Raw genomic sequence first — 26443 nt, forward strand, 5'->3', positions numbered from 1 at the left:
GATTTATTTTTAGACCAAAGGGAAGTGAAGAATTGAATCAAGGGGTCGATTGAAGATTCATCATTATGCACCGCAGCAGGAATGATTGTTTTATTGATGCTTTATTTGTTTCCTCTCTGCAAATATATACGACCACGCAAAGAATGACAGAAAATATACGACACTAGTGTAATTTCACTCCGCAGCTGTGTTCGCAAGAGGAGCAGCAGGGGGCGCTGCACTCCCGCAGTTTCATTGGCTGGCGGAGATGTGGGCGGATTTGCGCTGACGTTGAACATACTCAGGATTAACTTGTCCGGTTCTGTTATGTCGCCATATCTGTCAGGTTTTGCGCAGGATATCCCGATCACCTGCGGTCTGCCGATAACAGAACGCCTCTTAATGCGTTAAATCCTTAAACTCGTCCGTGTGATGTGTATGTGACTGCGTGTGTGGTGCCGTGAGGACGCGCACGACAATGTGAGGACGCATGAGGAGCGGATCCAGAGCTGATGTCCTGACGGGCTGATGGGGGCCGACGGCAGCAAACACAGGAAGGTGAGTGATTCCTGTTGCCAAGGTGTGACGCACTAGAGGGGGTTCCTTGTTTCCATGGCGATGAGGATGAGACCGAAATCACCAGGTAGTAACCATGGTGCCAGACATGGACGTTTCCTTCACCAGTGTATTGAACATCAAATAGTTTTTTCAGATAAATTCGTATTTATTATTACACTGGGTGTCATCCCTCAACAGACGTTCTATTAGTGTTCCAAAGAAGGCTACTTTTATCTCTTTTATACTTCTTTTAAATGCTTTTACTTTGAAGATAATATCACGCTTCCGGTATTGACATGTAAATCGATAGGGAATTGAACCCCTTACTATAAACCAAATTAAATCCTCACACTGGCTCCCTCTGGTCAGTTGTCAGGCGATGTCCCATTGAATAGTCTTTTTTTTTTCATCTGAGTGGGTATAGATTCGTCCATGTGTCCCATTTCTTTGGCTCAGATGATAATAACATCCTGCATGGTTGATTGCTCTGCACATCTTGCACCACAGAGCATCAGATCTGTCGTGGAGCACAGGGCCCAGGGGGAGAGGGCTTGTGTGACTGTGACTGCAGAATGGATGATGTTTTTTTTTCTCTTGTTAAATCACAAATGAGAGCAGGAACAGTCAGATTATTCTAAGCTGTTGGTCAATGAGCTCCGCCGATTCTTTCTAGGATGCAGAAGTTTTCCTTTTCACAGTTTGCGACAAAGGTTTTGCTCAGTTTTTCACAGATCTACTGCAGTTCACAGTGTCATTAACAGGCCTGTGGAAATCCTAATATACATAACACAACTTAAATGATTGTCTGTTTAAATGATGAGTGGCATCTTTTCTGTTTGACAAATGAGTTTAATATGATAATAATGATAACTTTTTTATGACACCTTTTAAAATAGCCGGTAGAAAGTGCTTTACAAATAAAAACAAGAATACAAGGATTCAGGAGTTTCTGGGCTACGAACTCTCATAAGGTCGAACAAAAACACGTTGCTTTCAGCACGCCAGCTTTGATCAGTGCTGATACTGGTCCTTAATAATACATACATAATACAGCCGCAGTACTGTTAAATAAATAGTCACTTAACACGGCCCAGGGGTTGTCTCCTTAGAAATCACTGTAATAATCATATTCATTCAGGGAGTAGCTCCACAGTGCTACTAGTTATTTTTTCTGGTTACACCTGCAGCATTTACCATTTACAAACCTGTACCACAACTTCTCGTCAGTGCCTCCGTCTCCCCTGTCTCCCCTGCAGAGGCCCACTGAGGGGCAGGAGGAAGAGCACTTCCCATCTGGATGGCGTGGCTTCCTCTCCAGCATGGGTCTGTCAATCCCAGCAGCCCTATGTCGCCTGGCCCCACCTGGCCTGCGCCTGGGCCAGCACCGAATGCTCCAAGGCAAGTCCCCTGACATCCCGGAGCACGTCCTGAGGCTGGCGGGAGTCGGCCCAGACAAGCTGAGAGCGGAGTGGAGCCTGCCGGGGTTCATTAGTATGTTCCTGCCTGAATATCCCCACAGAACCCTGCCTGGGCACGAACACTTTCAGGTGAACCCCAGTTCCAACATCAGATGCCAATAATGTGTAAGGCTTGATGTGATTGGATAATACATCCCGTGTGTTTTTCACTTCACCAGGTGTTGGGTTATATCGCCAAAGGTTCATTTGGACCCATTCTGAAAGTAAAGGACAAGTCCAAACGGAAAACATATGCTGTCAAAGTGAGTCTTCTGTTTCAGTGAGTGATTTAAGCCATTAAAGACCAAGTCAGTTTAATATTTCATCAGTCGTATACATGTGCAAATATAGTAATATACAACCTTTTTTATAACCTAATATACAATATACGACCTTTGCATTCTTCAAATTAACCAGAAATTCAATGTTGAAAATTGCAATCAAGTCAGGACTTGATAAAAGCATTGACACATACACAAAATCATTAAAGTTCCACCTGAGTCCTGTGTATTCTTATTTCATCTCAGTATTTTTGTCTGTCAACAGGTTATTCCTAAATCTGAGATTCTGAGACTCGGGGTCTTAGAGCAGTCAAAAGAAGAAGTCATAGTCCAGGTAAGCAGGACAGGCCTTGAAAATCATAAAGAATAAAGTTTTTGACATTAATGAAAATCGGTACAAATTAAATGTGTGTAAGGCTGAAGTTTATGCTGTGAATACGGTTACACCTCGTCTGATATGTAATTGGTCTAAGAAAGTAATTTTTGTTTGCCCTCTCTTCAAAAGTGATGTGTCTATAAAGTTGAATTCTAGTTTTATGTCAGAGTTCATGACCATAGTTTATCTGAGGAAAATGAGTTAGATGAAGAAGAAGAACAGGACTTCTCTTTGATCGAAGGCCAGAAGTGAGATTTTCCAGGTTGACCTTTCACCTTTGCCCGCAGCGTCAGGTTCGCCACCCATTTGTCCACGACCTCGAGGACTGCTGGCAGACACAGCGCCACCTCTACATTAGTGAGTCAGCCAGAGAACCAGTGACCCGATCCAACCCAGATCCCACTATCCAAAACCCCTCACTCCAATTTCTTCCACCTTAACACTGGTAGTCTTATCCAGGATCTACCCACAATCCCACTGCAGCACCTAGAATATATATAAGAGGAATTAAATACAAAGAGCTTCCTGTCAAGTATTTTAATTCTGGGTGTTTTGCTTGAACAGAGATAGAACCTTTACCCCCACAACCCCAATCTCCCACTGCCTGTGTTCCTCGTAGCTGATCTGCCCCCTTTTCTTCTCCCTCAGAGCATTTACCCTTTTTTCCAAATCAGTCACTGACTCAGAAAGTGTGACCCAGTTTGTTTGCTTCCCCACCCCCTGTGAAGAGACTGTGTTAGCCCGCGGACCTGATGTGGAAAACTGCTGCAGCTCCACAATAATATGTGTGTCACATTCCAAAGAAAAGACGCCCCTTCTCACTATAATGATGACTCATCACTGAATCACATCTTTCAAGAGTATAAATATGGAAAAGGAGCGTAAACGTAGCAGAGCATTTTGCGGTCTTCTCTTGTCGCGGCACCATTATTCCACATTCACACCTATTCACTTCAGCACCCCCAACACACTTGATAGAACACTGAAAAACAGGCGGCAGAAAACCACTGTTATTTGATTTGTAGAGGAAGATAGTTGTTCACTGTCCTCACTTCCAGAGCTCACTCCTTTTTCCTCATTTCTCTTACCAGTGTGTGTTCCACATCCTGCTGACCTTCACTCCCCCTCTGCACCTCACATCACACGACACAGGCATGTTATAACGCTGTCTCTCCTCCTGCAGTGTGCGACTACTGTAGCACGGGAGACCTGTACACCTACTGGCAGATGATTGGTCAGTTCACAGAGGACACAGTACGAGTGTTTGCAGCGGAGTTGGGATGTGCGCTCGGTGAGTACGCTCAAAGGACAATTACAGAAAGGGTTCAACCTACTTAGTGTTTTATACACCTCACCTTTCCCCTCAAACAAGAACTAGATCTGACTTGTCAAAGTGAATGTTTTAATTAATTGTAAGTAATTATACAAAGAGGTCTAATTAAAATGAGATGAGCTCCCAAAGGACTTTCCACAGCACCAAGGTGGGGCCAGGGTTTTTTAAAATGCCTGTAGCACGACACAGAGATGGATTTGAAGAATGTTGACTAAGATTTATATTTTTGGTTCCTCTCTTTTACAGGCTTTCTGCACGACTTTGGGATCATTCACAGAGATGTGAAGGTAAGACAGGGACCAAAAGGACAAGAAAAGTTGATTCTGATTAAAAGTACAAAATGAAAATAAATGTATTTTTATAACATTAGTTCTTACGTAAGAAGTAATGAAGGCTTTTATAGATTTTATAGATATTGTGATGGTGGTTGTTAGTCAAGTCGATGCTGCATGCACACACATTCTATTGAAATGTATTGCTACAGTTAAAGTTCATAACATAACATGTTTTTCCTGATTGAAAAACATGATTCCTCTTATGGGTTATAACTTATGATTTGACATGTATCACTTGTTCTATTAAGATTTCAAACTGTGTGTGTGTGTGTGTGTGTGTGTGTGTGTGTGTGTGTGTGTGTGTGTGTGTGTGTGTGTGTGTGTGTGTGTGTGTGTGTGTGTGTGTGTGTGTGAGTGTGTGTGTGTGTGTGTGTGTGTAGGATAAAAAATCACTGGCAACTTAATAATGACAATAGGAAATCCAAGGCTCAGGAGAATCAGCTATATGCCATTTATGACATTTTAAATAAAATACAGATGGTGTCTAATTAAGTCTGCTTGGTATGTTTTGTAGATGGAGAATATTCTGCTGACAGACAACGGTGAGTAAAATGCCTGTTCCCAGCAGAGAGCAGCACAGCTCTGCACGCAGACGCTCCCAGAGAACATCCTGACTGTGCAGCTGTCAGTAATACAGATTAATGCAAACAGTACATCTGTTGTCACTGAGAGGGAACAGCCTGTATCCAATCACAAACACAGAGCAGAACGGATTATGATGGGGACATTTAATGTTTCCGCATCAGTTGTATTTGGAATCTGTATCCAGGGTCTCATGTCACATGCTCATATTGATGTAGAGAAAATGGTCTGTTCTAGGTCACCTCCGCTTAGCTGACTTTGGTTTGTCCCGTCGCCTGGAGAGAGGAGGACGAGCCTTTACAATCTGTGGAACAATCCAATACATGGGTGAGAAATGTGTCTGGGGCTGATTCCTGACAGAGCTGCAGTCACTGGGACACATTAGTGCATTTTAATATATAACACCAAGAGGTGAATTATTCATGGTACAAATACACATCGTGTGCAGTGTTTCAAACGTGCTCTGTCTGTTCTGCAGCCCCAGAGGTGCTGAGTGGTGGACCCTATAACCACGCAGCTGATTGGTGGTCGCTGGGGATTCTGCTTTTCTCATTGGTTACTGGGAAGGTGAGCTCTTGTTGCTAATAGGCTCATGATGTCTTGCATAATAATGTGATATTACACACAATTAATACTTCCAGTGACATAGCTGAGCTTGGATTTGGCTGTCTATGCAGTTGATGCTTCAAGATGTAATTTTACACATATTTGAGACAGTACCTGACATTTTAATTCATTTTAATTTTTTATTTTAATGGGTTTGTTGTTATTTTATGTTTGTTGTTATGTGTCCTTGTCTTTAAATGTCTTAAAATGAAAAAAACATTTCTTCTTCATGGTCCTCCGACTCTCCACAGTTTCCTGTGCCTGCAGAAATAGACCACTGCAGTATGCTGAGGAAAGTGCGAGGTTTCCCCTATGAAATGCCCCTAAGCTTCAGCCCCCCATTTGCCTTGCTAATAACCGAGGTAAATGTTATACTTGTACTACTTGCACCAGGATCTAGGTTTGTGTCTGGTTCGATGTCAGATCATGGTCATCACCTGTTTGTCCATCCAGCTTTTGTGCAAGACTCCCGCCCGCCGCCTCAGGACCATCGATCGTTTCAAACGACAAACCTTCTTCCACGGATCAACCTTCGACCTCACTCTGCTGCAGCGCCAGCCCGTAGAGGTAACTTATGACAGTCTGGATGTATAGTCACTGTTGTTGTGCCCTTGCAAAACTTAAAGATCATGAGTCAGATAGTTGAAGTGATGTTCAATGTGCAAACAAAGTGAAGTGATTTTTCTCCTCATCGTCATTGTTACAGGTGATTCTGGAGCTGAGAGAGAGGCCAGACCGAGCCGCCAAAGCTCGACGAGGCCTCACTTTGTCTCTGCAGCCACTTAAAGGCTTCGACTACGACTCCCTGCTCAGCCCGCCAGCCACACCGGACACACAGCTGGACGCCGACAGACAAACTCACGCTGTTGCACCGCTGCCCGGCCCGGCACTCCCACTGAAGCCCACTCAGGAAAATGGCCCACACAGAGAAGTGTTTGTGTGATGGACTGTGAGTTTACAGTATGATTATTCACCACACTAAAGATAAAGGCCAACAACAGTGTACTTCTGCACACTTCTTACTCACCCTGACACACTGGTGTGGTGTGCCTTGTAAAATGTCCTCCCAATTTGTATCGGCAAGTTATCTTTTTTTTGTGCTGTACTGAACACAATTTTTTACTTGTTTGCCTTTCTCCAACGAGCACCTTTTCACGCCTACAGTGTTTGCTCAACAGTTGTGCAAGAAAGATTGCACTATTGTCCATCTTCTTTCTGGTCATGGTCGCCCTGTGAGGACATAATGTACGACTGCTCTCAAGTTCACTCCACAATGCACAACACGTCTTTTCTTTCTTTAAAAAAAGAAAAAAAATTTAGGTAATTATGAAGAAACCTGTCCTCTATGCGTTATTCACACTGCGATACAACCGTTTCATAAACTTGACGTTTTTACTGCCTAAACTCTGTCGCAGCAGAAATGTCTCTCCTCCTCTTCTGTACCTTGTAAAAAATCGACTACTTTATCATTTACAACGTGACTCAGGGGAGCACTTACTGGTTTTCTCTCGACTCTGACTCCAAGATGGCTGATGCCGACCTGAGCTGGGACTGTAAAGGTTGAATGAACAACATAAACAATTGTTTACCTTCAATGAACATTTTGATAGATACAGGGCTTTTTCTATTGTCCATTATGAACCCTAGCCAGTAATCACACCTTCATGCACTTACCTGATCATCAGATTGTGTAACTGTTTTGTAAAGCATGCCCTGATGTGTACCCAGAAGGCCTCACGGTGATCCCGAGCTTGCTTTTAATGTCACAAATATCCTTATCTATAAATTCCTCTTTACAAAGTTTATATGAATATCTTGGATGCTATTTGATGTTATATGTTATGTTACAATGTATTTTTGTAATTACCATGTAGCACAGATGGAATATTAAACTCTTAATATACAGTGATTTTCTGGTTTTGTCTGCATTTAATAAGCACTGAGAATTAAAAAATGTAAAGCACTGAAATAGTTTTCAACATATTAGTCAGTGATATATTGAAAATCATCATTGATACACTTATAAATCCATTTGGACAAGGAATCACACTTCATCAATCAAGGACACTTACATAGGTTTATACTGCACCTTAGTATAATTTAAACTATTCATTTCATCTGGTAATTCTCTCCAGGTACCCCAGCTTCCTCCACAGTCCAAACACATAAATCTTAGGTTCAGTGGAGACTCTAAATTGTCCGTAGTTGTGAATGTGAGCATGAATGGTTGTTTGACTCTGTATCGTGGCCCTGTGAATCACAGGCTGTGATACACTGGTGAACTGTCCATGGTGTACCCCACCTCTCGTCCAACGTCAGCTGAGATTGGCTCCATCCCCCTGCCACAATCAAAGGATAAGCAGTATAAATATTGGATGGAAGAATGAGTGAATGTCATCAAGGTTTAGGGATCAACAAACAAACCTTGAGACATATCTCAGCTCAGTAGTTAAACATCAATACTGTATTCAAAAAAGCCTCTTAGACAGATTAACATGAAACTTGGTAGGAGAATGCAGTATGGGTGGAGGGAAGATCATATAAAATACTGATGTGGATGCGGATCGGGGGACAGATCGGGGATTTTTTTTTTACTTTCTTTAACATTGCCATTTTTCTTTGATTTCTCTGAGAGAGTAGGTGTACAAGCTTGTCCCAGTAAAGATTCAGACATAGGGGCTAGAAGTAGGTAACTGTTGTGACAAGAAATGATTAAACAGTCGGTATCATATAGGGTACTGAAAACATAGGAAATTAAGCCAGGTTTATAAATATATAATAATAATAATAGTCGTTGTTATATCACAGTGAAAGAATGAATGGATGAGCACAGAAAGACCTATTCACATCCACCGACATCTTTTAGTTGATTTAGAATACAAACTTTATTGGGTAAAAACCACAATTTGTTCCTGGGTCAAAACATGAGTCACAATAAAACGAAAATAATTTAGTTTTTAATCCCAAACGTTGTTACCATTTAAAAAACAGTGCAGATGCTGCAGATGTGATGTTTCATTCAGTGTCACATCACTGAAAACTTGCAGAATCATGCTGCATGCACACGCCAGGCAGCAGAGACGCGTCCCCTGCGCATGCGCGTCAGCTGTTCTTGCGTCACTTCCTCACGATGACGCAGTTACGTCTGCCACGCCCCTGCTCTCGAGTCGCTTTAAAGCAGTCACGTTGCGCTGCAGCAGTGAAACAGGAGATTGTCCCTCATCCGCCGAACAGCACTCACCTGATCTCTTCACAGCCAGACAGCCACCAGCAGGTAACACACACACACACACACACACACACACACACACACATTCTCCTCATGCCTTATCGAATCTCCTTCAAAGATTATAACAATATGGATGAGGAGGATGAGGAGGATGAAGAGGATGCTCTGCTCAACCCAGTCCTAACTTCGCCCTCCTCTCTCGTCGCTCACGTATGCGTTAGTACATTCAGTACCCGCGACGGTAAACGACGTCGTCTACTTTTGTGACGCAAAGCTATTACGACTCTTCCACCTTTTCTACGTATCTGTTTAAAGTGGCGCGTTTTGGGCACATCATCGAAATACGTAACCGGAAGAGCACCACCAAAAAAAAAAAAGAGGATGACCTTCAAGGGTGAGCCTGTTGCGTCAGTTCAGTTTGCACCCGCACGACAAAACCTCCAGTTTTACATGATTTAATATGATGTAAGTCTAAAATAGATTATGTTCATTAACATGGTGTGTGGTGTGATGGGGGGGGGGGGAGGAGGAGGGGTGTCCGTCTGTGTGTATCTGAGCCGAAGCACGTAGACCTCCCTCCCTCCTCCTCCTCCTCTGCTGTGATGGGAGGGAGGCGGGTACATGTGCAGCAGTTCCTGCAGAGCGACACATCTGTGTAGCTGCAGCACATCCCGGTATATTTCCACAAGCAGACTTCATCCTAGAAAGATTATCGGTGTTTGCTCTGGAGCTGAAATGATTTGCAAACCTATAGCTATACAGTATATGCATTATGAATAGTATAGTGAAGAGATCATTGGAAACCTAAATAAGAGTATGGTAAATGGTTTTGTATTTATATAGCACTTTTCTAGTCTTGATGACCACTCAAAGCTCTTTACAGTACAGTTTTACATTTACAGTACTACATTTACATACAGTGCATCTATAAGCAGCACTTTGTTGTTCTATGAGGGGCAATTCAGGGTTCAGCATCTTGCCCAAGGACACTTCGGCATGCAGACTGGGGATCGAACTGCCGACCTTCAGGTTGGAGGACGACCGCTCTACCCCTCAGCCACAGCCGCCCAGTATCAGTATGTTTGATATATATATTTTATGAGCACTGAAACTGTAACAAATACTTTATTTCCACCGTCAACTAACCCTAAAAAGTACTTTCTTCACTAAGTGAATATTTAGGAAAATACCAACAACTCTAAGAAGACTATTATTATCAATTTTTAGGCAGGAAGTAGTGAATATTTACTAAAATTGTGATTGACTGTTAATAAATTCATGATAATCAAATCAATAACTGACTAATTACATCAGCTATAAAGGATATGCAAATGTATATAAACGAATATAAAAACAAGAATGGCACATTTAAATTTACCAGAAGATCCAGATTTTTATTTGGATCGGCACCAAATTACACACACTCATACATTTTTTAAAATCAAGATAAATAAATGATTCTCTGAGAAATCAGTGAAAATCACTCAATGTTAAAGATAATTAAAAATAATATAATATTCCTGTACTCCATACAAGTATCACATATGCATATGGGCTGTTTGTACAGACAGTACTAAAACTACTACTTTGTACCCTTAACTTTAATAACTAGCTTTTCCATATCTATATACTATGGAAATGAAAAAATGTACAAATGTTCATGTAAATTAACGATTGGGAAAAAAAGTTAAGTTTAGGATTGTTAAAGAGAGAATCATCACCTGCTGTGCAACCCAGACATTGATATCAGTATCAACCTCTCTCTTAACTGCATCACGGCTCTGACGTGATGTCTCAGAGAGCTGCATGGGAAACAGTGCTCCTGGAAGCGCTGCAGCACCAAGGCCTGAAGATACAAAGAGTCCAAACACAGGGACGTGCAACACTCTCAAGGCCAGCAGCCCGTCTGGTAACAAAACGCTGCATAGCAAGCAAGGCGTTTCACTTTTGACTATAGTGCTGCTGCCCTGTGGGAGCCATTTTACCTCCTTAAAGCTCACGCAGCCTGCAATGTAGAGAAAAGAAAAAAGAAGGTGGGTAAACCTCCAGCTGGTGATGATACAGACATGGCAGCAAAAACGTGATCCCATTTTCCCTTCAAACGCCCCCATCCTCTCCCTACATCCTTATTACTATAATAATTACTACACTATATACTATTTACAGAGTTTACCCCCAGTGAGTCCCTGCCTGCAGCCTTACCAGTACTACATATTATAGTATGCAAGCTTCAAACACCTTGCAGTTCAATGCTTGCAGCAATGCTTCAAGAAATGAGCTGCAGCAGGATTTCTAGAGATGTAGATTGAGTTTTTATACACACAGTATATTTGTGATCTCTTACTGCATCCTTGGTTGGTAAGTGGACCAACAAGTGGACAGAAGCAGTAGGTACACTAGTTTGAGTGTGTTTCAGACAGGGAACATGTGTATTTATTCTCCTCTTGTCTTAACCAGGGTCCAATTAAACCTAAAATAAAATTGGTGTTAAAATGTGAATTTACATATAAAGATCGTGATGCCAGTTCTAAGTGGTTCTGCATGACGCCACAGGAGGGAGTTGGTCATTACATCCTGATGTCGCAGTGCAGAAATGGTGTTTGTCTCGTGGTGGTCGACCACTGTGCAACAGGCTGAAGTGAAAATCCCAAATAAAGACAATAAATAGTGATCTTCTCAGCTTTCTCACTATTATATCTCTTGGACATTTACTATTATATCTCTCACTATTAAATCTTGCTAAATCAAACAAATTGAAATGGAAATAATTAAATTTGTATTTGTTTAATTACCACCCCAAACATGTATAACGCCTGTCATTGTGTTGTGCATTTCAAAGCTGTTTTTTATCAAATTTTGCAGTGATGCTCTTTGTCGCAAGATAGCTCCTCCACACTATGAAAAGTGGAAGATAAACCTCGTCACCAGTGTTACTGTGTGATAAGAGCCACTTCAAATCATGTCAAAGTGACATTTTTGTTGCAGGCTGCATTTATCTTGATAAGGAAGATTATTTTCATGCCCTTGGAACAAATACAAACATGAATTCCCTCATCAGAGAACAAGAGGTTACCAGAATAGGGTTGAAGGTTGTGAAACTTGAATCTCACTATATAATAGCATAAAGCAAAAGTTATTGATTGATTCCAAGAATCTGTGTAACCACAACTGCATTTAATCAACTTAAGCAGCGGGGAGTGACCAATCTCAAGGGCATACAGGGAAATCTATGAGGCCTGTCGCTATTTGTTAGATTACTCGAGGAAATTAAGTCTAGGGCAGAATACTCGAATAAACCGATTAAACCAATTAATCGCTGTAGACAGCAGCTTATCACACAGTATCTCTAAAGGAGAAGAACTCGCACGCTTCACTTGACTGACTCTTCCATGTTGTTCCCACTATCAAATTAAGTTCTGCTTGATAGAGTCACATTTTTCAGGTTGTCTCATCTCCCGTGCTCGGTCCTGAAGCAGGTCTATTGCTGAGTACGCAACATAAACTGGACCTTCATGTTGATTTTGGAGACCATTTCATTGAGACAGTGAAAGATAGAACAAACTAATTCAATTGACATTCAGCAAATGATGCTGGGTTGTCCCCCATCCAAATTTCTTTGAGAAATTACAGTTGCAGTTATTAGGCTGTAGTCTTGTTGATGACAGAGACAAATTAAGAATGGGAGACAGGCCAGGTCAAAGTTGCAGAGTTATATCATTGCTGGTTTCAGAAACTATAAATATACAGGCATATAAATAATACAATAAATAGATATAGAAAAGTGTCATTCCTGTGTAGAAAGAGTTATCTTGTCTTGGACAGCATTGGTGCTCTTACACCTACACAACTAATACTGACAAATACAATATCTCCTCGACACGTGAAACATCCTGCGTTGAGTCTGTGGCTGTTTCTGCTTCCTCTTTGTTGGATTTGACCTCATATGATCATTTTGATTCTCAGAATTTTAAATAGCTGAACATACTCTTTTGCTGTCATGTTTGGCTTTTTAACCGCTGGATATATTTGCAAACCAAATGGCAGAATAGTTAATAAGTAGAGAGGTGGATACTGTATGTATGTGAAAGTATTTTTTACGCAATATGTGTTCAGCAGTGATTCGTCACCAAACCGGCTGCATGCGGATCACATGTCAGAGGAAAGTCACTCTGTCCTTCAAGGTCCCTTTTCACGCTCTCAGGTGATTAACAGACTTACCCACATATATGGCATCATTGTGTCTTTCAGCTCGCTTTCATTTGGCAAAAAAATAAAAAGCTCACATCTTTGGAAACTTTTCATTGTGTTTGACTCAACATTACGTAAGACCTAGACTTGATATTGCAAAGTTTGCAACGTTTTCTCAACACAAACCCAACCACACTGTGCCCAGAGTCAGTGAAACTGTATTGACGAAGCATGCAGGTACTCACAAAAGATAGCAGGTATTTGCTAGTGTGAGTTTTGTCGGGCTAATAGTGGAGCAGGGACATGCCTGCACTCTTCACTATCACGTTTAAACACTTTGCTTTAGTCATTGAAGTAGTTTGTCTGCAGTTTATACTCCCGCTCTAGATCTTCCCCCTCAGGAGACGAGTTGTACCCTGCAGGTCCGGCTGCCTCCTTTCCACCTGCATGTAGAATCTAACTATCAACAGCGAGCCGCGCTTGACGTTTGTGTTGTGGTAACCACACACTGTTTTCATTGACTGCCTTTGTGTGTGTGCATGTGCTCCAAAGGTTGTTATCTCATCTATCCTAAGCTGAGGATTAACACAGGGGATACCGGGAATGTCGGCCAGCGTCCAAACCAGCCTAGGTTGGGGATTTAAACGGTCACAAGAGTTTATAATGTAAAAGTGTGTAAAGAATAGAATAGAGGTGGACTCACGGTTAAGACTCCATGGCGTCCTGCTAAGCCTATTTTTAACCTTCGCCACGGGGGTCATGTTTTCTTTGCTGTTAGTCTGTAAGCAGGCACGCAAAAACTACTGAGCCGATTTTATTGGAACTTAATGGAGGAGTGCGATATGGGCCAATGAGGAAGCCAACAACTTTTGGAGCAGCTTTGATTAAGTGACGGAAACAGAACATTGTTCTAACATTGTGAGATAGGGCATTAGCCTTCATGAAGGGATGCACTCTCATAGTGCACTTCAAGTTTTCTTTTGCATGATGCACATGAAAGGCAATAAAGCAGACTAGGCTAGTTGTCTATATTCACTGTGGTCAAACATTTATGGTGAATTTATGGTGAATAGTTCGGGCAGCAACATCTCAATACACAGCTGCGTGGGGCTAATCCATGTAAGCCTCAGTAAAGGTGTCACCTCCACCCATCAAACAGAGTCGTCTATAACTGATCCAGTATTGTGCACATACTCAGCAGCATACAGTGTGGTCGTGAGTTGGGATCGCCTTGGCAACTGGTGTTGTCGACCAGAAAGATAAGTCACAACTTGTTCCCTGGCACAGTGTGTATTAGTGGGAGTGGTGCGTTTTAAGGGGTGTGCGAAAATGGGAATTTACAAATCCCTTGTGTGTTCATCGTGTATGCATCCCTTTGTAGTCAGGAAGCAGAAGCAGCATTCTGCAGTGAGGAGGTGCTAGTGTGATATAAACCTAATGAAAAGATTTAAAAGGCATGTGTACGTGCATTGCATATAAAGGGAACTAATGTCATTTGTGGGAAAACGGGAGAAGGCACAGTGTTGCTGAGGAGAGAGAAACTGGCCTCTGTGCATCCAGTCCTGCAGCTATAATGAGGACTGGCAGCAGAGTACACAGGAGCCGTGTTACATAATTGCTCCCTCTCTGTCTTCTGCGGATCAGAGGGGGGCGGGGTGGGGTTATGCAACTGCTTATTTACGGCAGAGTGGAGAAGGGAATAGGGAACAAAATAATCTGGTTTTAGGCCTTGTTGTGTGCGCGTTGGCACGTCGTGACAGCGTGGCGGCTGCTGCCACCAAACGGATCCTGTGTGACTGAGAGCTGACGGCGCATCAAAGAGACATTGACTTCAACACAGTCATATTCAACCTTGAATGATGTAAATGCAAATGAGGAAGCTCTATTCCTATCTGGCTCTTATTTTTTTCTTCGGCTCAAAGGCACTGGTATCACTCGCACGTTTTTGTCCTTACCGCCCATCCCCCCTGCCCTCACTGAGAGGAGCTCAGTCCTGCAGGGAGGTGGCCATGTTGGGGGACAACAGAGGGACATGAAATGAGGCCCGTGCTGGGCAGTCGTCCAAACCAACAAACCGTGAAACAATGCAACCTCTCACTCTCTTCCTCTTCCTCTTTCAGCCACCATGACTCACCAGTACCCCGCACTGACTCCTGAGCAGAAGAAGGAGCTGCAGGACATCGCTCTGAGGATAGTCGCTCCAGGAAAAGGCATCCTCGCAGCCGATGAGTCCACCGGTAGGTGCAAGAGTGTCTGTGGTTGCAAAAATGTACATGTTTTCTTTTCTTTTCAAGAGCTGGAATCCCCAGTTGCTTCAGGGGTGCTTCATAGTCCCAATTTTACATAACTGAATCAATTAGGTATCACATCAACACTGGATTGTACATAATGTTAATCTTTTTAAAACCTGGTACTGTATATACTTAAGCTCCTTATGATAATGTGCAACCAAACCTTCTACATATCATTCACAGAGCAAGATACATGGTTCAGCTTTGATCGTTAGTTTTACAGCATCACTATAAAACTAAGTGTGGATAATTAATTAGTAAATTAGGACCCTTTGACATAGATTTTCATCTGAACAAATCTGGACACATTTTAAGTGATCAAGATTGGTTTATATAGTATTTTATGATGTCATACATTACATATTGAAAAATATTTTTACAAAGCCGTAATTATCATAAAAAATGGTCGGTATGGTGGTGCAGTGGTTACAACTGTCGCCTCACAGGACGAAGGCTATGGGTTCCAACCTGTTGGCCAACCAGGGCCTTTCTGTGTGGAGTCCAATGAGGTGCAGTGTAGGTCAACAGGCGTAGGTGTGAATGGTTGGTTTTCAGTCCTGTGATAAACTGGCGACCAGTCCAGGGTGTACCCTGCTTCTGACCCAATGTCAGCTGGGATTGGCTTCAACTGCCCCACGACCCTCGAATGATAAGCAATACAGATATTTACGGAGCCCCTAAAGTCCCGACAGGTGATTTTTTAAATCTTATTGATCATAATTTGTTCCCACATGATAAATATCTTGTTCACACTAAATATAAACATGTTTGCACCAGATAATGACCTTGTTGGAACAAGTTAATATTTGTGCAGCAAACGATTCCTGCTGATGATTCAATACAAATCAAGAAATTTGTGATATTCTAAGGTAAAAATAAAACTTGATTAGCTACGTTCTCTTCATCCTGGTGGCTGGGTGCATATGAAGTTATTATATAATATAATATTGCACATTAGATAAAAAACCTGTCTGGACTTAAGGGTCTCCGTAGCTATTGGATAGATGAATAATAAAAACTGCAGGCAGTGTCAAACTGCAACATTAACTCTTCAGTGACTGTATATCACACATGAATGACCTCTGTCTTCATTTGAACATGCATGAATCATTGTACCATTTGCAGGCAGCATGGCCAAACGTTTCAACCCCATCGGGGTTGAGAACACAGAGGAGAACAGGCGCCGCTACCGCCAGCTGCTCTTCACAGCCGACCAGCGCATGGACAACTGCATCGGAGGGGTCATCTTCTTCCACGAAACCCTCTACCAGAACACAGACGACGGCACTTGCTTCTCCAAGCTCATCCAGGACCGCGGCATTGTTGTTGGAATCAAGGTAAAGTAGCTCCAACGGGTGTGGTCTTACAGTCCAAACCTCATTCTTCTCTTGGTTATTTGGTGGCTGTTTGCTTCGGCTCTTAAGGTACCCACATCCACTGTGTTGATGTTATACTGCAGCCTAGGGTTTCAGTTCAGCTGGAAGAAAGAGAGTGGTCATGTGTTTGACAGGTAAAACGAAAAAGGCTCTGTATATGAAAACACAGAATCACTGTCAGCATGTTTAGACACACACAAACCCGACCCAAAGGAGAAGATCAGGTTTTGAGGACAAGCTGTGTCCAAGAGGTTTCAGGTCCTATGTTCAGTAGGTAGTAGAAGTATATTTTTGAAGAAAAGTACACAATGTAATTTTTAAATAATTACTGTTTCTGTCTTTACAGGTGGACAAAGGTGTTGTGCCCCTTGCTGGAACAAATGGAGAAACCACCACTCAGGGTAGGAAGCTTTAGAGAAACTCACTTTAAAACCCTCACGAATGCCTCTGCTGCTGTGTTTCTGACGGAACGTTCTGTGTATAGGTCTGGATGGGCTGTCTGAGCGCTGCGCGCAGTACAAGAAGGACGGCGCCGACTTTGCCAAGTGGCGCTGTGTGCTGAAGATCAGCGACACCACGCCGTCTGAGCTGGCCATCCTTGAGAATGCTAACGTACTGGCACGATATGCTAGCATCTGCCAGCAGGTTGGTGTGACTAAGCATTTCAGTCAGTTGAGTTACAGATATATTCCCTTAGGTTTTTCAAAAGCATTCCCCAATCCCAGTTCAAAATTGTAAGTGTATCTATGTAGAACATGTCAAATAAGTATATAACATTAAACCCATTCTTAATAATGTCTCCTAGAATGGTATTGTTCCTATTGTGGAGCCTGAGATCCTTCCTGATGGAGACCATGACCTGAAGCGTTGCCAGTATGTCACTGAGAAGGTAATTTAAAGAGGAATATATATGAAAAATGACTTTGTGTCCTCATTTGACTACATGTATGCTGCTACAGTCTTTTAACAATCAGTAAATATATCTGTCTTCTGCTGTTAGGTTCTAGCTGCAGTGTACAAGTCTCTGTCAGACCACCATGTGTACCTGGAGGGGACACTGCTGAAACCCAACATGGTCACAGCCGGACACTCCTGCCCCACCAAGTACAGCGGCGAGGAAATCGCCATGGCTACTGTCACCGCCCTGCGCCGCACTGTGCCTCCTGCAGTCACAGGTCAGAGACAGATAGATATTTTAAAGATATATAATAATAAACTAGGGCATAATTTAAAAGGGGAATGAGGTTGTACCCCCCCCCCCCCCCAATAATAGCACTGTCACACTGAATGGAAAATTCTGAGAGTTAATGATAAAGTTGTTTGTTTTCTCAATCAATTTATTTGTAGCATGATAAGAGAATTGCTTTTTTTTCACCCCAATTTTATTGCAGCTACTTTAGCTACTAGCTAGTTGGTATTATCTGGCAAGTATGACGTATAAATAGGTATATGTAGCCTATATAACACGGTATATCAAGCGATTGTTCATTGTTCAACCCAAAGTTACACTCTTGATATTCAAATTGGGAAAACATTTTTATAAGCAAATCAGTTTATTATAAAAAATTACACAGTATTTTCGGGAAAATACATAAGAAATGATTATGATATTATTAGTTATTTATTTATCCATGAAATAAAGCATCAGCATATATGCATGCATGTATTGCAGTATATATTCTGTATGTATTGTTATATATTGTCACATTAATAATTTGTTCATCCCATGCTCAGATAAAGAGAGTAACAGATTAAAATTTTCTTAAATCCGGTTCGAACAGGTCGATAATGTTCGTATTTCCTTGTGTCTGTCTTTTCAGGAGTGACCTTCTTGTCAGGCGGCCAGTCTGAAGAGGAGGCCAGCGTGAACCTCAACGCCATCAACAACTGTCCGCTCGCCAAGCCCTGGGCCCTGACCTTCTCCTACGGCCGCGCCCTGCAGGCCTCCGCCCTCAATGCATGGAGAGGAGAGCTGAGCAACGAGAAGGCCGCCACCGAGGAGTACCTCAAACGCGCTGAGGTCAGACAAAACCATGAATGCACGCCACACTCAGTCACATCCACTTACACTTCCATCGTGCAATATTCTTTTATTCACTTTTTTTGTCTCTTCTCTGTCTTCTTCAGGCAAACAGTCTGGCTGCGCTCGGCAAGTACGAGTCTTCTGGAGCTGGTGGCGCATCGGCAAAGTCTCTCTTCGTCGGTAATCACGCCTATTAAACATCGATCCGCCACATACTACTGTGGACTAGTTAAAGTCTTATACCTGCTCTGCTATCCCCCCTCACGCCTCCATAAATCACAGGCCTGCGCTGTCTACTGTACTTTAGAGTTGTCAGAGTTATTAAAATTATTAGGTATGTGTGTTAAAAACATAATGTGAAACAAGAGTACTAAAAGGATGAGATTTATGACTGGAGAGGACAACTGTTTTTTAATTTCTTGTCTGTAACCGTTTCACCGGGCTCAGAGACAGGAAGTTAGACTCTGCAAAATCTTATTAGAGGATCAGATAATCAGTCAGTATTCAGTTCCTGCCTCCTCTGAACTGCACCTGTCTCCACATCTTGTGCTCTCCGCCTTCATCCCCCGCTCACGACAAATCTTGAACCACTCCAAAGCAGGACAGATCAGCTTGTGTGTTTTCGCTTGTGTCTGAACAAAGTGCCGGCTTCAAATCCTCAAAATGCCACACTAACACTCTCCCCGACACTGGGACCAACCGATCATTAGCAGCATCAGCACTATCCGGTGAGAGACGAAACAAAAAAGACAGCGTGGAGTCATTTCCTACCGAGTGGATCTTTCGAGCGACTGTGGGGTGGTCGTTGTACTGTCAGACAGATGTAGCTCCAGCAGAGGTCAGTATAGGCCCACGTTAACAACATTACACACCAGGATGCGTCCGTATGATTCAGCCTAACCTTTCTGTTCTCACACTCCCAATCCCAACTAACGTCTGCTCATGTCAATTCTAAGTATAACTTTAGCTTTAAATCACATACAGTACTCAATGTATTCAGTTGTGTGTGGGTGTCGATATTATGTGATGCTTGTGTGTCATCCCCCCTCCTCCCCTCTTCCTGATTCCCCTCAGCCAGCCCCACGAGAAGAACATGTGGTTTCTTTTGACATACGTATGATGTGGACCAACTCGTGGGGTCGGCAGCGGGGGGAAGTGTTCACTGCTGTGTTGGAATTCTGTGATGTTTGTGATGTTAATATTGTTCTTGAAGCACTTGGTGTGTCAAATAGTGGAGACAAATAAACTAAAAATACAAAAAACTGCAGAGATCCCTGTGTGTGATGTTGTGGCTCTTATGCTTATGAACACAATTTTGTGATATATTCTATTCAGTGACATAATCCCAGCTGTAGTTACAGTCAGTGGTGGAAAGTAACTTTCTCAGGTACTGTGCTTCAGTATGAATATGAAGTACTTGAGTATTTCCTTTAAATGCTACTTCTACTCTTCTCCATTTCAGTGGTACAGTTATTTTCAGGTAGAGTTTTTCCTTTTAAGAATGACATTAAATACGCTTTGAAAAACTTTAAAATGCAATTTTTAAAATGCATTTTTAAAGATTAATGGGTGTCCAACTGTTCTGACTTGAGGCCCTTTACCCTTTTTGTCTGGTTGCGGCCGCTTGTCATGTTTCAGATGTCAAATATGGACTGCTCTCCAGAGAACACACATATCTGCGAAGACAGGATTCAGTGAAATACCTGTTTCATACAAAGGTAAAATCAATATCAGAAAATGCTTATCGAGGTGAATCTACATTTTTATTGCACATTATGGAATATTTTTTTCCTCTCCCCCGTAGACCCCTCAGATTTATCTTGTGATCCCTTTGGACACAACCCACAGTTAAAAGTGGCTCCATCCCAACCAGCTACATCAGTGAAATGCTATTTATGCATTGATGCATCAGTATTAACAGGTTAATAAAGTAATCTTTAAATTATGCATCAGTCACAAGAATAAATGTTCTGAAAAACATATATTTTTTTATTTTTGAGGCAAGAACAATATTCCTCTGCTACTGTATGATTTTAAATGTTAAACTTTTACATGTAATAGAACATTATTATATATATTATATATTTATTTTCATTTCATGCTTCTTTGTGCACCAACTCCACCAAATTTCACTGGGAAATATAATGCATTTTACACCACTACATTTATCTATATAATCACTTCAGTTTAAACAGAACGATACCTTGTTAAATAATAACGTACCAAACTGTATATGAAACAGTTAAAATTAGCTTTACTCAGACCAACTACAAAATTCCACTGAATGTATTTATAATATATAATGTATATATGAATACATCAATAATACTAATAACATTTCTGAATCAATAATTCATTGACCAGTACATTAGAAGAAGTTTCTACAAATAATACTGAGGTACTTGAATGATATTTTGAAAGCAGGACTGTTAATTCTACTGCTACTACTTGTGTTTTTATATAACGCTGTTGTGTTTAGAAGTAATTGAATTTCCCATCTCTGTTTTTATGTTGCTATGACTAAAGCCACCACACGGGGCGCTAGTAGACAAAATGTCCCCACGTTGTGTTTGTGCGCTCGATATTATCACCAGTTAGGCGCGGAATGGCTCCGGGTGGGTCGACGGTTACAGAAAGCTAATATTTATAAAATGTATTTCTATGAATATTTGCTTAGAAATCATGCCTTTGTTTGTGAGTAAATAAAACATCTTCCTGGTTGACGACATATTTTTGTTTTTACTGTCACATTAACGGTTTCTATGTGGGTCATGTGACTTCTGACCGACTCTTTAGCTCATAACCAAACCCACCTCGCCCAGTTCACTGACAGAAATGGCGACCACGGAAGTAGGTGAGTAAATTCACATCTGCATTCTGTACGAGCTGTTTCTGTAAAAGGGGAATAATTAAAACCAATTACGCAACTAACCACAGCATCTTTAACGCGTACAACAGTCGCAGTGACGTTGGCTTGATGCGGCTGCTTTCCCCATGTAATTGTGAACCTCTGAAGCTAAATGCTAACTAGCCGCAGTAGCAGCAGTGACGTCCTCCCTATGTCCACTGAGGACACTGCAAGAGGACCGGCTGGTGTTTGTGTCATTTATTATCATCCCTTCTTTATTACTCCCCGGTTGTCTCCAACATCTGAGCTCTTAAACACCGGGAAACACATCTTTCCCCTTCACTCTTTGTTTGTGTAGCTTTAGAGCTAAACCAGGGCTTGCAGAGATTTCCTGAATGTTAATAAAGTCATCAGCAAATCTGCCATGTATCTTTATAAATGCAGCATCTATCTCAGTCTTATGGAATACACAGATTGCTGTAAACATATTGTTTGTGAGTCAAATGAGAGGAATCAATCTTCTTTGCTAATCTAGTGTTAAAACCAGGTATTTCACATTATAGTGCAATTCTGTTTTGTTGGCCACAATGTCATAATACAGCAAGAGATATTACATCAAAAGAAGTTACGTTTTTTTCCAATCTTTAACACTCCAGTTTTGCTGAGCCTGTTCCTACCGCCTCACAGCCTCAGATTTCTGTTCTTGGTTGGCAGGAGTATAACCGAACGTCCTCTGCTGTCCTCTGCACATTTGCCTCAAGTTTTGAAGCGTCATACTTTCTAAGATTCTTAGTTACCCGAGTTATGGTCGTCCTCCTTTCAGCCTAAACCAGTGTGGTCCTTCTCCTCTGATCTCTCTTATCAACCAGGCATTTCCTTCTGCAAACTGATGCTCACTGGATGTTTTCAGGCACCAACAATCATGTCAAAGTCATTGAGATCATGTTTTTTCACCAGTCGGATGTTTGATGTGAACCTTAACAAACACCTGACCTGTTTCTGCATCATGTTATGCATTGCACTGTTGCCATATGATTGGCTGATTGGACAGCTGCATGTATACAAAGGTGTGCAGGTGTTACTTTTAAAGTACTCAGCGTGCATATGATGGTAAATGAAATGTGTTTTTATTTCGGACTGTTAGCTGGACAAAAACCAAGTGGTTTGCCAGAAGGTTGCTTTGAACTCTTTGAAGTTGCAGCCCTGCTGACCTTACTACACATAAAAACAATTTTAGGCTGATCTGTGTGTCTGTATCTCTCAGAGCGTCGACGAGGCCAGCTGGCTGCTCTGTCCATAGCAGTGGTGGTCATCATCGTGGGAGTCCCTCTGTGGTGGCGGACAACTGAAACGTACCGCGCATGGTTGCCTGTCAGTCAGATAAATGAGTTGGCTAAGCTGCAGGTTTGTTTTTGCGCATCCAATAATTAACCCTCCCCCATCTTATGTCACTTTATCTTCCATGTGTAATACATGTGTACCTTTTTATAAATATCTCCATCTTAATTTCTTTCTTCGCAGCTCCAGTTGAGTGCTGATGTGGAGGTTGTGTTTGCACGTGGCACTGTAACACCAGAACAACAGAAGAAGGTCCCACTGAAGCAGACACAGGAGGAGGAACACAGAGTAGATGGTAATTTAGTAACACTGTCTCTGATCTTATATGAGGATGTTATAAGAATATGAGGAGTGCAGTGTCATTTTTGTGTCAAATGTATTTGTTTCCAGAAGACACAGCTTTGAGGTACAGATATGAAACAAAGTACCGCACAGCCACAGTCATGGAGGAGGATGCCCTGAACCAGCCGACAGCTGCAGGTGAGATGCTGTTTGCCTGTAGAATCAGCACATGTAAACATTCTGTTATTTCAGTCAGACCTCAGATAGTAACCTCTCTCCGTCTCTTTTGCTTTCCCTGTGTAGAGGCAGATCTGTCTCTGCACACACTCAGCGAGAGTCCGTGTGGTTCTTTGGTTGTGTACGTGATCCCAGAGTCCTCTTCACTGCTGCCTCAGGTAGAAATTCTCTAGATTTTTCCATACATGTCTGTTATGAGCGTCCTGTTATTTATTACCAGTGGTGGTGTGATGCCTTCACTAGATATTTTTTAGTTGCTTTTGCTTTTCATTAATGTGTATGTGCTAATAAAGGGGTTGATTAAAGTCTTCGTATAAGTGTGGTCAAGCAGCATGTCCAAAGAAAGAAATTCTGTAAGCTGTCATTAGTGCTTAATGTTGAAATATAGTTTAATATAGTACCTTGTGCACTGCTTTCAAATAGAAATAGGAGTAATTTCAGAGAAGTTGAAGAAAATACGATACCTACCGGTCCCTTCATTCTTCTCAGGATGTTGACGTGTATATCGGTCAGAGACGGACGGCCTTGCTTCGTATTGGTGCTCAGATGAGAGTGGGCAAGACTCTAAATCAACTGCTGACTCACATGGAGCCTCGAGTTAAGCAGGTGCTGCAGGTGATGTCTTTCAGCCACACCGACATCACTGCTGCCCTCAGCGACCGAGTCCGTCTCAGCCCTGGCAGCAAGGAGAGCATCGCTGACAGTATGAGGGCCTTTAAATCCAGCCCAGGTTGGTATTTGTTTCACCATGGCCACAAAATGGGCCAACTTAGTTTCTGTTCTACTCAGTATACACCTCAAATCTCTGAACACTTAGGTTATCTGCTTGTTCTTCTCTTTAGGTTATGAGATAACTTTCAGTCTGCTGAACCCAGACCCAAAGTCCCACCGGCTAAACTGGGACATAGAGGGTGCCGTGCAGACCTACATCCAACCTTTGCTTACAAAGCTGGCCCCTGTCGCCAACTTTAGCATCGACTCTCAGGTACTGTGTGTGTGCACGTGTGTTAATGTTAAGCTACAGCTAAGATACTCAGCCACTGTACGTTAAAGCGTGTATTCTCCTTACAGGCCTTATACTATGCCGTGCTGGGTGTCAACCCTCGCTTTGACAGTAGCCTCAGCTCCTACATAATCAACGCTGACAGCCTTGCACACGTCATCAACCCCGTGGAGGCCAGACTTGGTAAAAGAGAAAAGTCACACTGAATGTTTTGCAACAAAGAAGAAACTTGATGTTTTTTTTTCTGGTGTTTTTATATATAACAGTTTTTTTTACATTTGATTTCCAGGCTCTAATGCTGCATCTTCCAACCCAGTGTTGAATTTTCTCCTGTACGTCCCGGATGCCCACCATTCACCTCTTTACATCCATGACCGCAAGAAACAAGAAGTGAAGTCTAATGCTTTTCACTCTCCTCGGTGGGGTGGAATCATGGTGAGATCATCTTGTAATAGAGAAATTAGATTTTGCACAATATTATATGTTGTTTTGGGTTTCACTCAACAAAAATGGTTGTATCAATGTTTTTACAGGTTTACAATGTTAATGATTTCTATGAACCGGAGGCTGCGTTCCCTGTTGACATCCACATCAACATGGCTAAAGTTATGGGAGTCTTCCTTGCTCAGCTTCGGTAAGTGGACACCACCAGGACCCAGTTGTCCTTTTAATACTTTTCCTGAAGACACAAGGTAACTTAGCTGTCCTGCATCCCGTCAGACTGCTGCTTGGCGTGCAGTTGTCCTCCCCTCCCCCAGGCTTCCTGGTGGCCCCGTGTGGCAGCGCAGGACTCGCCGATTGGGAGCTGGATCGCCTCATGTGGAGTCGGAGTGTAGAAAATATCGCAACAGCAACGACCACCATCACCTCACTGGCACAGCTGCTGGACCAGATAGGCAACATCGTGATCAATGACAACATTGCTGAACAGGTAAGATGCACACGCAGTTACATTTCTGGGTTGGCAATATATGTGCATGTTTCAGTGTGAAATGAGCATCAAATATAGTCTTTCTGGAAATATTGTATAGTATTTAAAAATCAAGTGTGGATGTTCATATCAGGCGTTGTACAGCTCTGTTCTGGGGGATCTCAGTCTAAAGTAGAAACTAACGCGCCTGGTTCCTCTGAATCAATGCTTACAGCTCATCCTTGTTCGTTGATCAAAAAAAGGTCTGGGGCCTCAGAACTGTTGCATAAACTCAAAACTGAGCATGAAATATGCGTACAGCTCCTCCCATGAAAAAGCTAAGATTAATTAAAACAGACCTGATTGTATAATGTGTGTACCTGTACGGAAACTCTGACTGAAGCAAACATTCAGTCAGAAATCTGAAAACGTTTGTAAAAAGTTGCTTCAGGGAATAGATGTCGATCCTGTGAGTGGCTCTAGTCTGGCAGAGACATGATTAGTGTACTAACTGCTCTGCTATAATTGGTATTTAAATAGATAATAAAAGAATAAATAATTGCTTCTCTTTGTTGCATCTGTTGTATCATTGGTTTTTTATTTTTGTATCTGTCTTTTAGGTGTCCAGCGCTGTCACGTCTGTGCGGCTGGCTGTGGCTGAGCTGGAGGCTGGGAACCTGGGCTTTGCTCTGCAGTACAGTAAAGAGGCCATCTTGGCATCAGAGAGGGCGTTCTTCGACCCGTCGCTCCTCCACCTCCTCTACTTCCCTGATGACCAGAAGTTTGCTATCTACATACCACTATTCCTGCCCATGTGTGTGCCCATCCTGCTGTCGCTGCTCAAAATATTGTCTGATGCTCGACAGAAACGCAGAGAAAGACAAGCCAAGAAGGACTGAGAAACACATAATTAACTGTTTTGTGAGTGGCCTTGACATTTAGGTACAAAGGAAGCATGAAGAATGGCTTGTTTGCAGCATTGAACTGTTTGGTTTACAGTCATGTTTGATATTTATTGTTTCATGTGAGGGATTGAGGGATGTGAGGGATTGTGTTTATCATAAGATTTTATTGAAAGAATGCTGTGGCTGTCAGACACTGTACTGTTGAAAGCTTGAATTGTTGTAAATTTGCAAACGTTTTATATTTGAATTCCACTTTATAAGTTATTAACAAATAAAGACCAAGGTGTAACTCTTTTTTATTAGTTT

At 42.1% G+C, this 26443-nt stretch overlaps 3 protein-coding genes across 3 annotated transcripts; all 3 read left to right on the forward strand.

Annotated features, from left to right (window-relative positions):
- The first annotated feature begins 248 nt into the window (after positions 1 to 248).
- rskrb (ribosomal protein S6 kinase related b) lies at positions 249 to 7416 on the forward strand. Its single transcript, XM_034607171.1, has 13 exons — positions 249 to 537; positions 1794 to 2084; positions 2174 to 2257; positions 2541 to 2609; positions 2939 to 3008; positions 3835 to 3942; positions 4231 to 4271; positions 4834 to 4861; positions 5139 to 5228; positions 5380 to 5468; positions 5759 to 5869; positions 5961 to 6074; positions 6214 to 7416. Exons 1-13 carry the CDS (start codon positions 508 to 510, stop codon positions 6448 to 6450), a joined length of 1362 nt encoding a protein of 453 aa, XP_034463062.1. The 5' UTR covers positions 249 to 507; the 3' UTR covers positions 6451 to 7416.
- Positions 7417 to 8623: 1207 nt separating this feature from the next.
- On the forward strand, positions 8624 to 19885 carry aldocb (aldolase C, fructose-bisphosphate, b). The gene is made up of 9 exons (XM_034606349.1): positions 8624 to 8781; positions 15045 to 15161; positions 16341 to 16552; positions 16938 to 16992; positions 17076 to 17236; positions 17397 to 17480; positions 17592 to 17766; positions 18412 to 18611; positions 18719 to 19885. The coding sequence occupies exons 2-9, from the start codon at positions 15050 to 15052 to the stop codon at positions 18809 to 18811; spliced, it is 1092 nt and encodes a 363-aa protein (XP_034462240.1). The 5' UTR covers positions 8624 to 8781; positions 15045 to 15049; the 3' UTR covers positions 18812 to 19885.
- Positions 19886 to 21333: 1448 nt separating this feature from the next.
- Positions 21334 to 26429, forward strand: pigs (phosphatidylinositol glycan anchor biosynthesis, class S). Its single transcript, XM_034607109.1, has 12 exons — positions 21334 to 21468; positions 22727 to 22866; positions 22984 to 23095; positions 23191 to 23280; positions 23386 to 23477; positions 23809 to 24049; positions 24162 to 24304; positions 24391 to 24505; positions 24612 to 24757; positions 24856 to 24956; positions 25043 to 25253; positions 25853 to 26429. Exons 1-12 carry the CDS (start codon positions 21450 to 21452, stop codon positions 26129 to 26131), a joined length of 1689 nt encoding a protein of 562 aa, XP_034463000.1. The 5' UTR covers positions 21334 to 21449; the 3' UTR covers positions 26132 to 26429.
- Positions 26430 to 26443: the final 14 nt, after the last annotated feature.

The sequence above is a fragment of the Hippoglossus hippoglossus genome, chromosome 14, assembly GCF_009819705.1.
Source record: "Hippoglossus hippoglossus isolate fHipHip1 chromosome 14, fHipHip1.pri, whole genome shotgun sequence".
Classification (NCBI taxonomy): domain Eukaryota; kingdom Metazoa; phylum Chordata; class Actinopteri; order Pleuronectiformes; family Pleuronectidae; genus Hippoglossus; species Hippoglossus hippoglossus.

Excerpts from the sequence above, each read along its gene's own strand:
- aldocb (XM_034606349.1), top strand. The coding sequence starts at position 15,050 with ATGACTCACCAGTACCCCGCACTGACTCCTGAGCAGAAGAAGGAGCTG. Across the intron at positions 15,162-16,340 it reads CGCAGCCGATGAGTCCACCG|GCAGCATGGCCAAACGTTTC; the intron begins GTAGGTGCAAGA and ends TACCATTTGCAG. Across the intron at positions 17,767-18,411 it reads TGTGCCTCCTGCAGTCACAG|GAGTGACCTTCTTGTCAGGC; the intron begins GTCAGAGACAGA and ends CTGTCTTTTCAG.
- pigs (XM_034607109.1), top strand. Across the intron at positions 22,867-22,983 it reads ATGAGTTGGCTAAGCTGCAG|CTCCAGTTGAGTGCTGATGT; the intron begins GTTTGTTTTTGC and ends CTTTCTTCGCAG. Across the intron at positions 23,478-23,808 it reads CCTCTTCACTGCTGCCTCAG|GATGTTGACGTGTATATCGG; the intron begins GTAGAAATTCTC and ends CATTCTTCTCAG.
- rskrb (XM_034607171.1), top strand. The coding sequence starts at position 508 with ATGGGGGCCGACGGCAGCAAACACAGGAAG. Across the intron at positions 4,862-5,138 it reads TATTCTGCTGACAGACAACG|GTCACCTCCGCTTAGCTGAC; the intron begins GTGAGTAAAATG and ends GGTCTGTTCTAG. Across the intron at positions 5,469-5,758 it reads TCTCATTGGTTACTGGGAAG|TTTCCTGTGCCTGCAGAAAT; the intron begins GTGAGCTCTTGT and ends GACTCTCCACAG.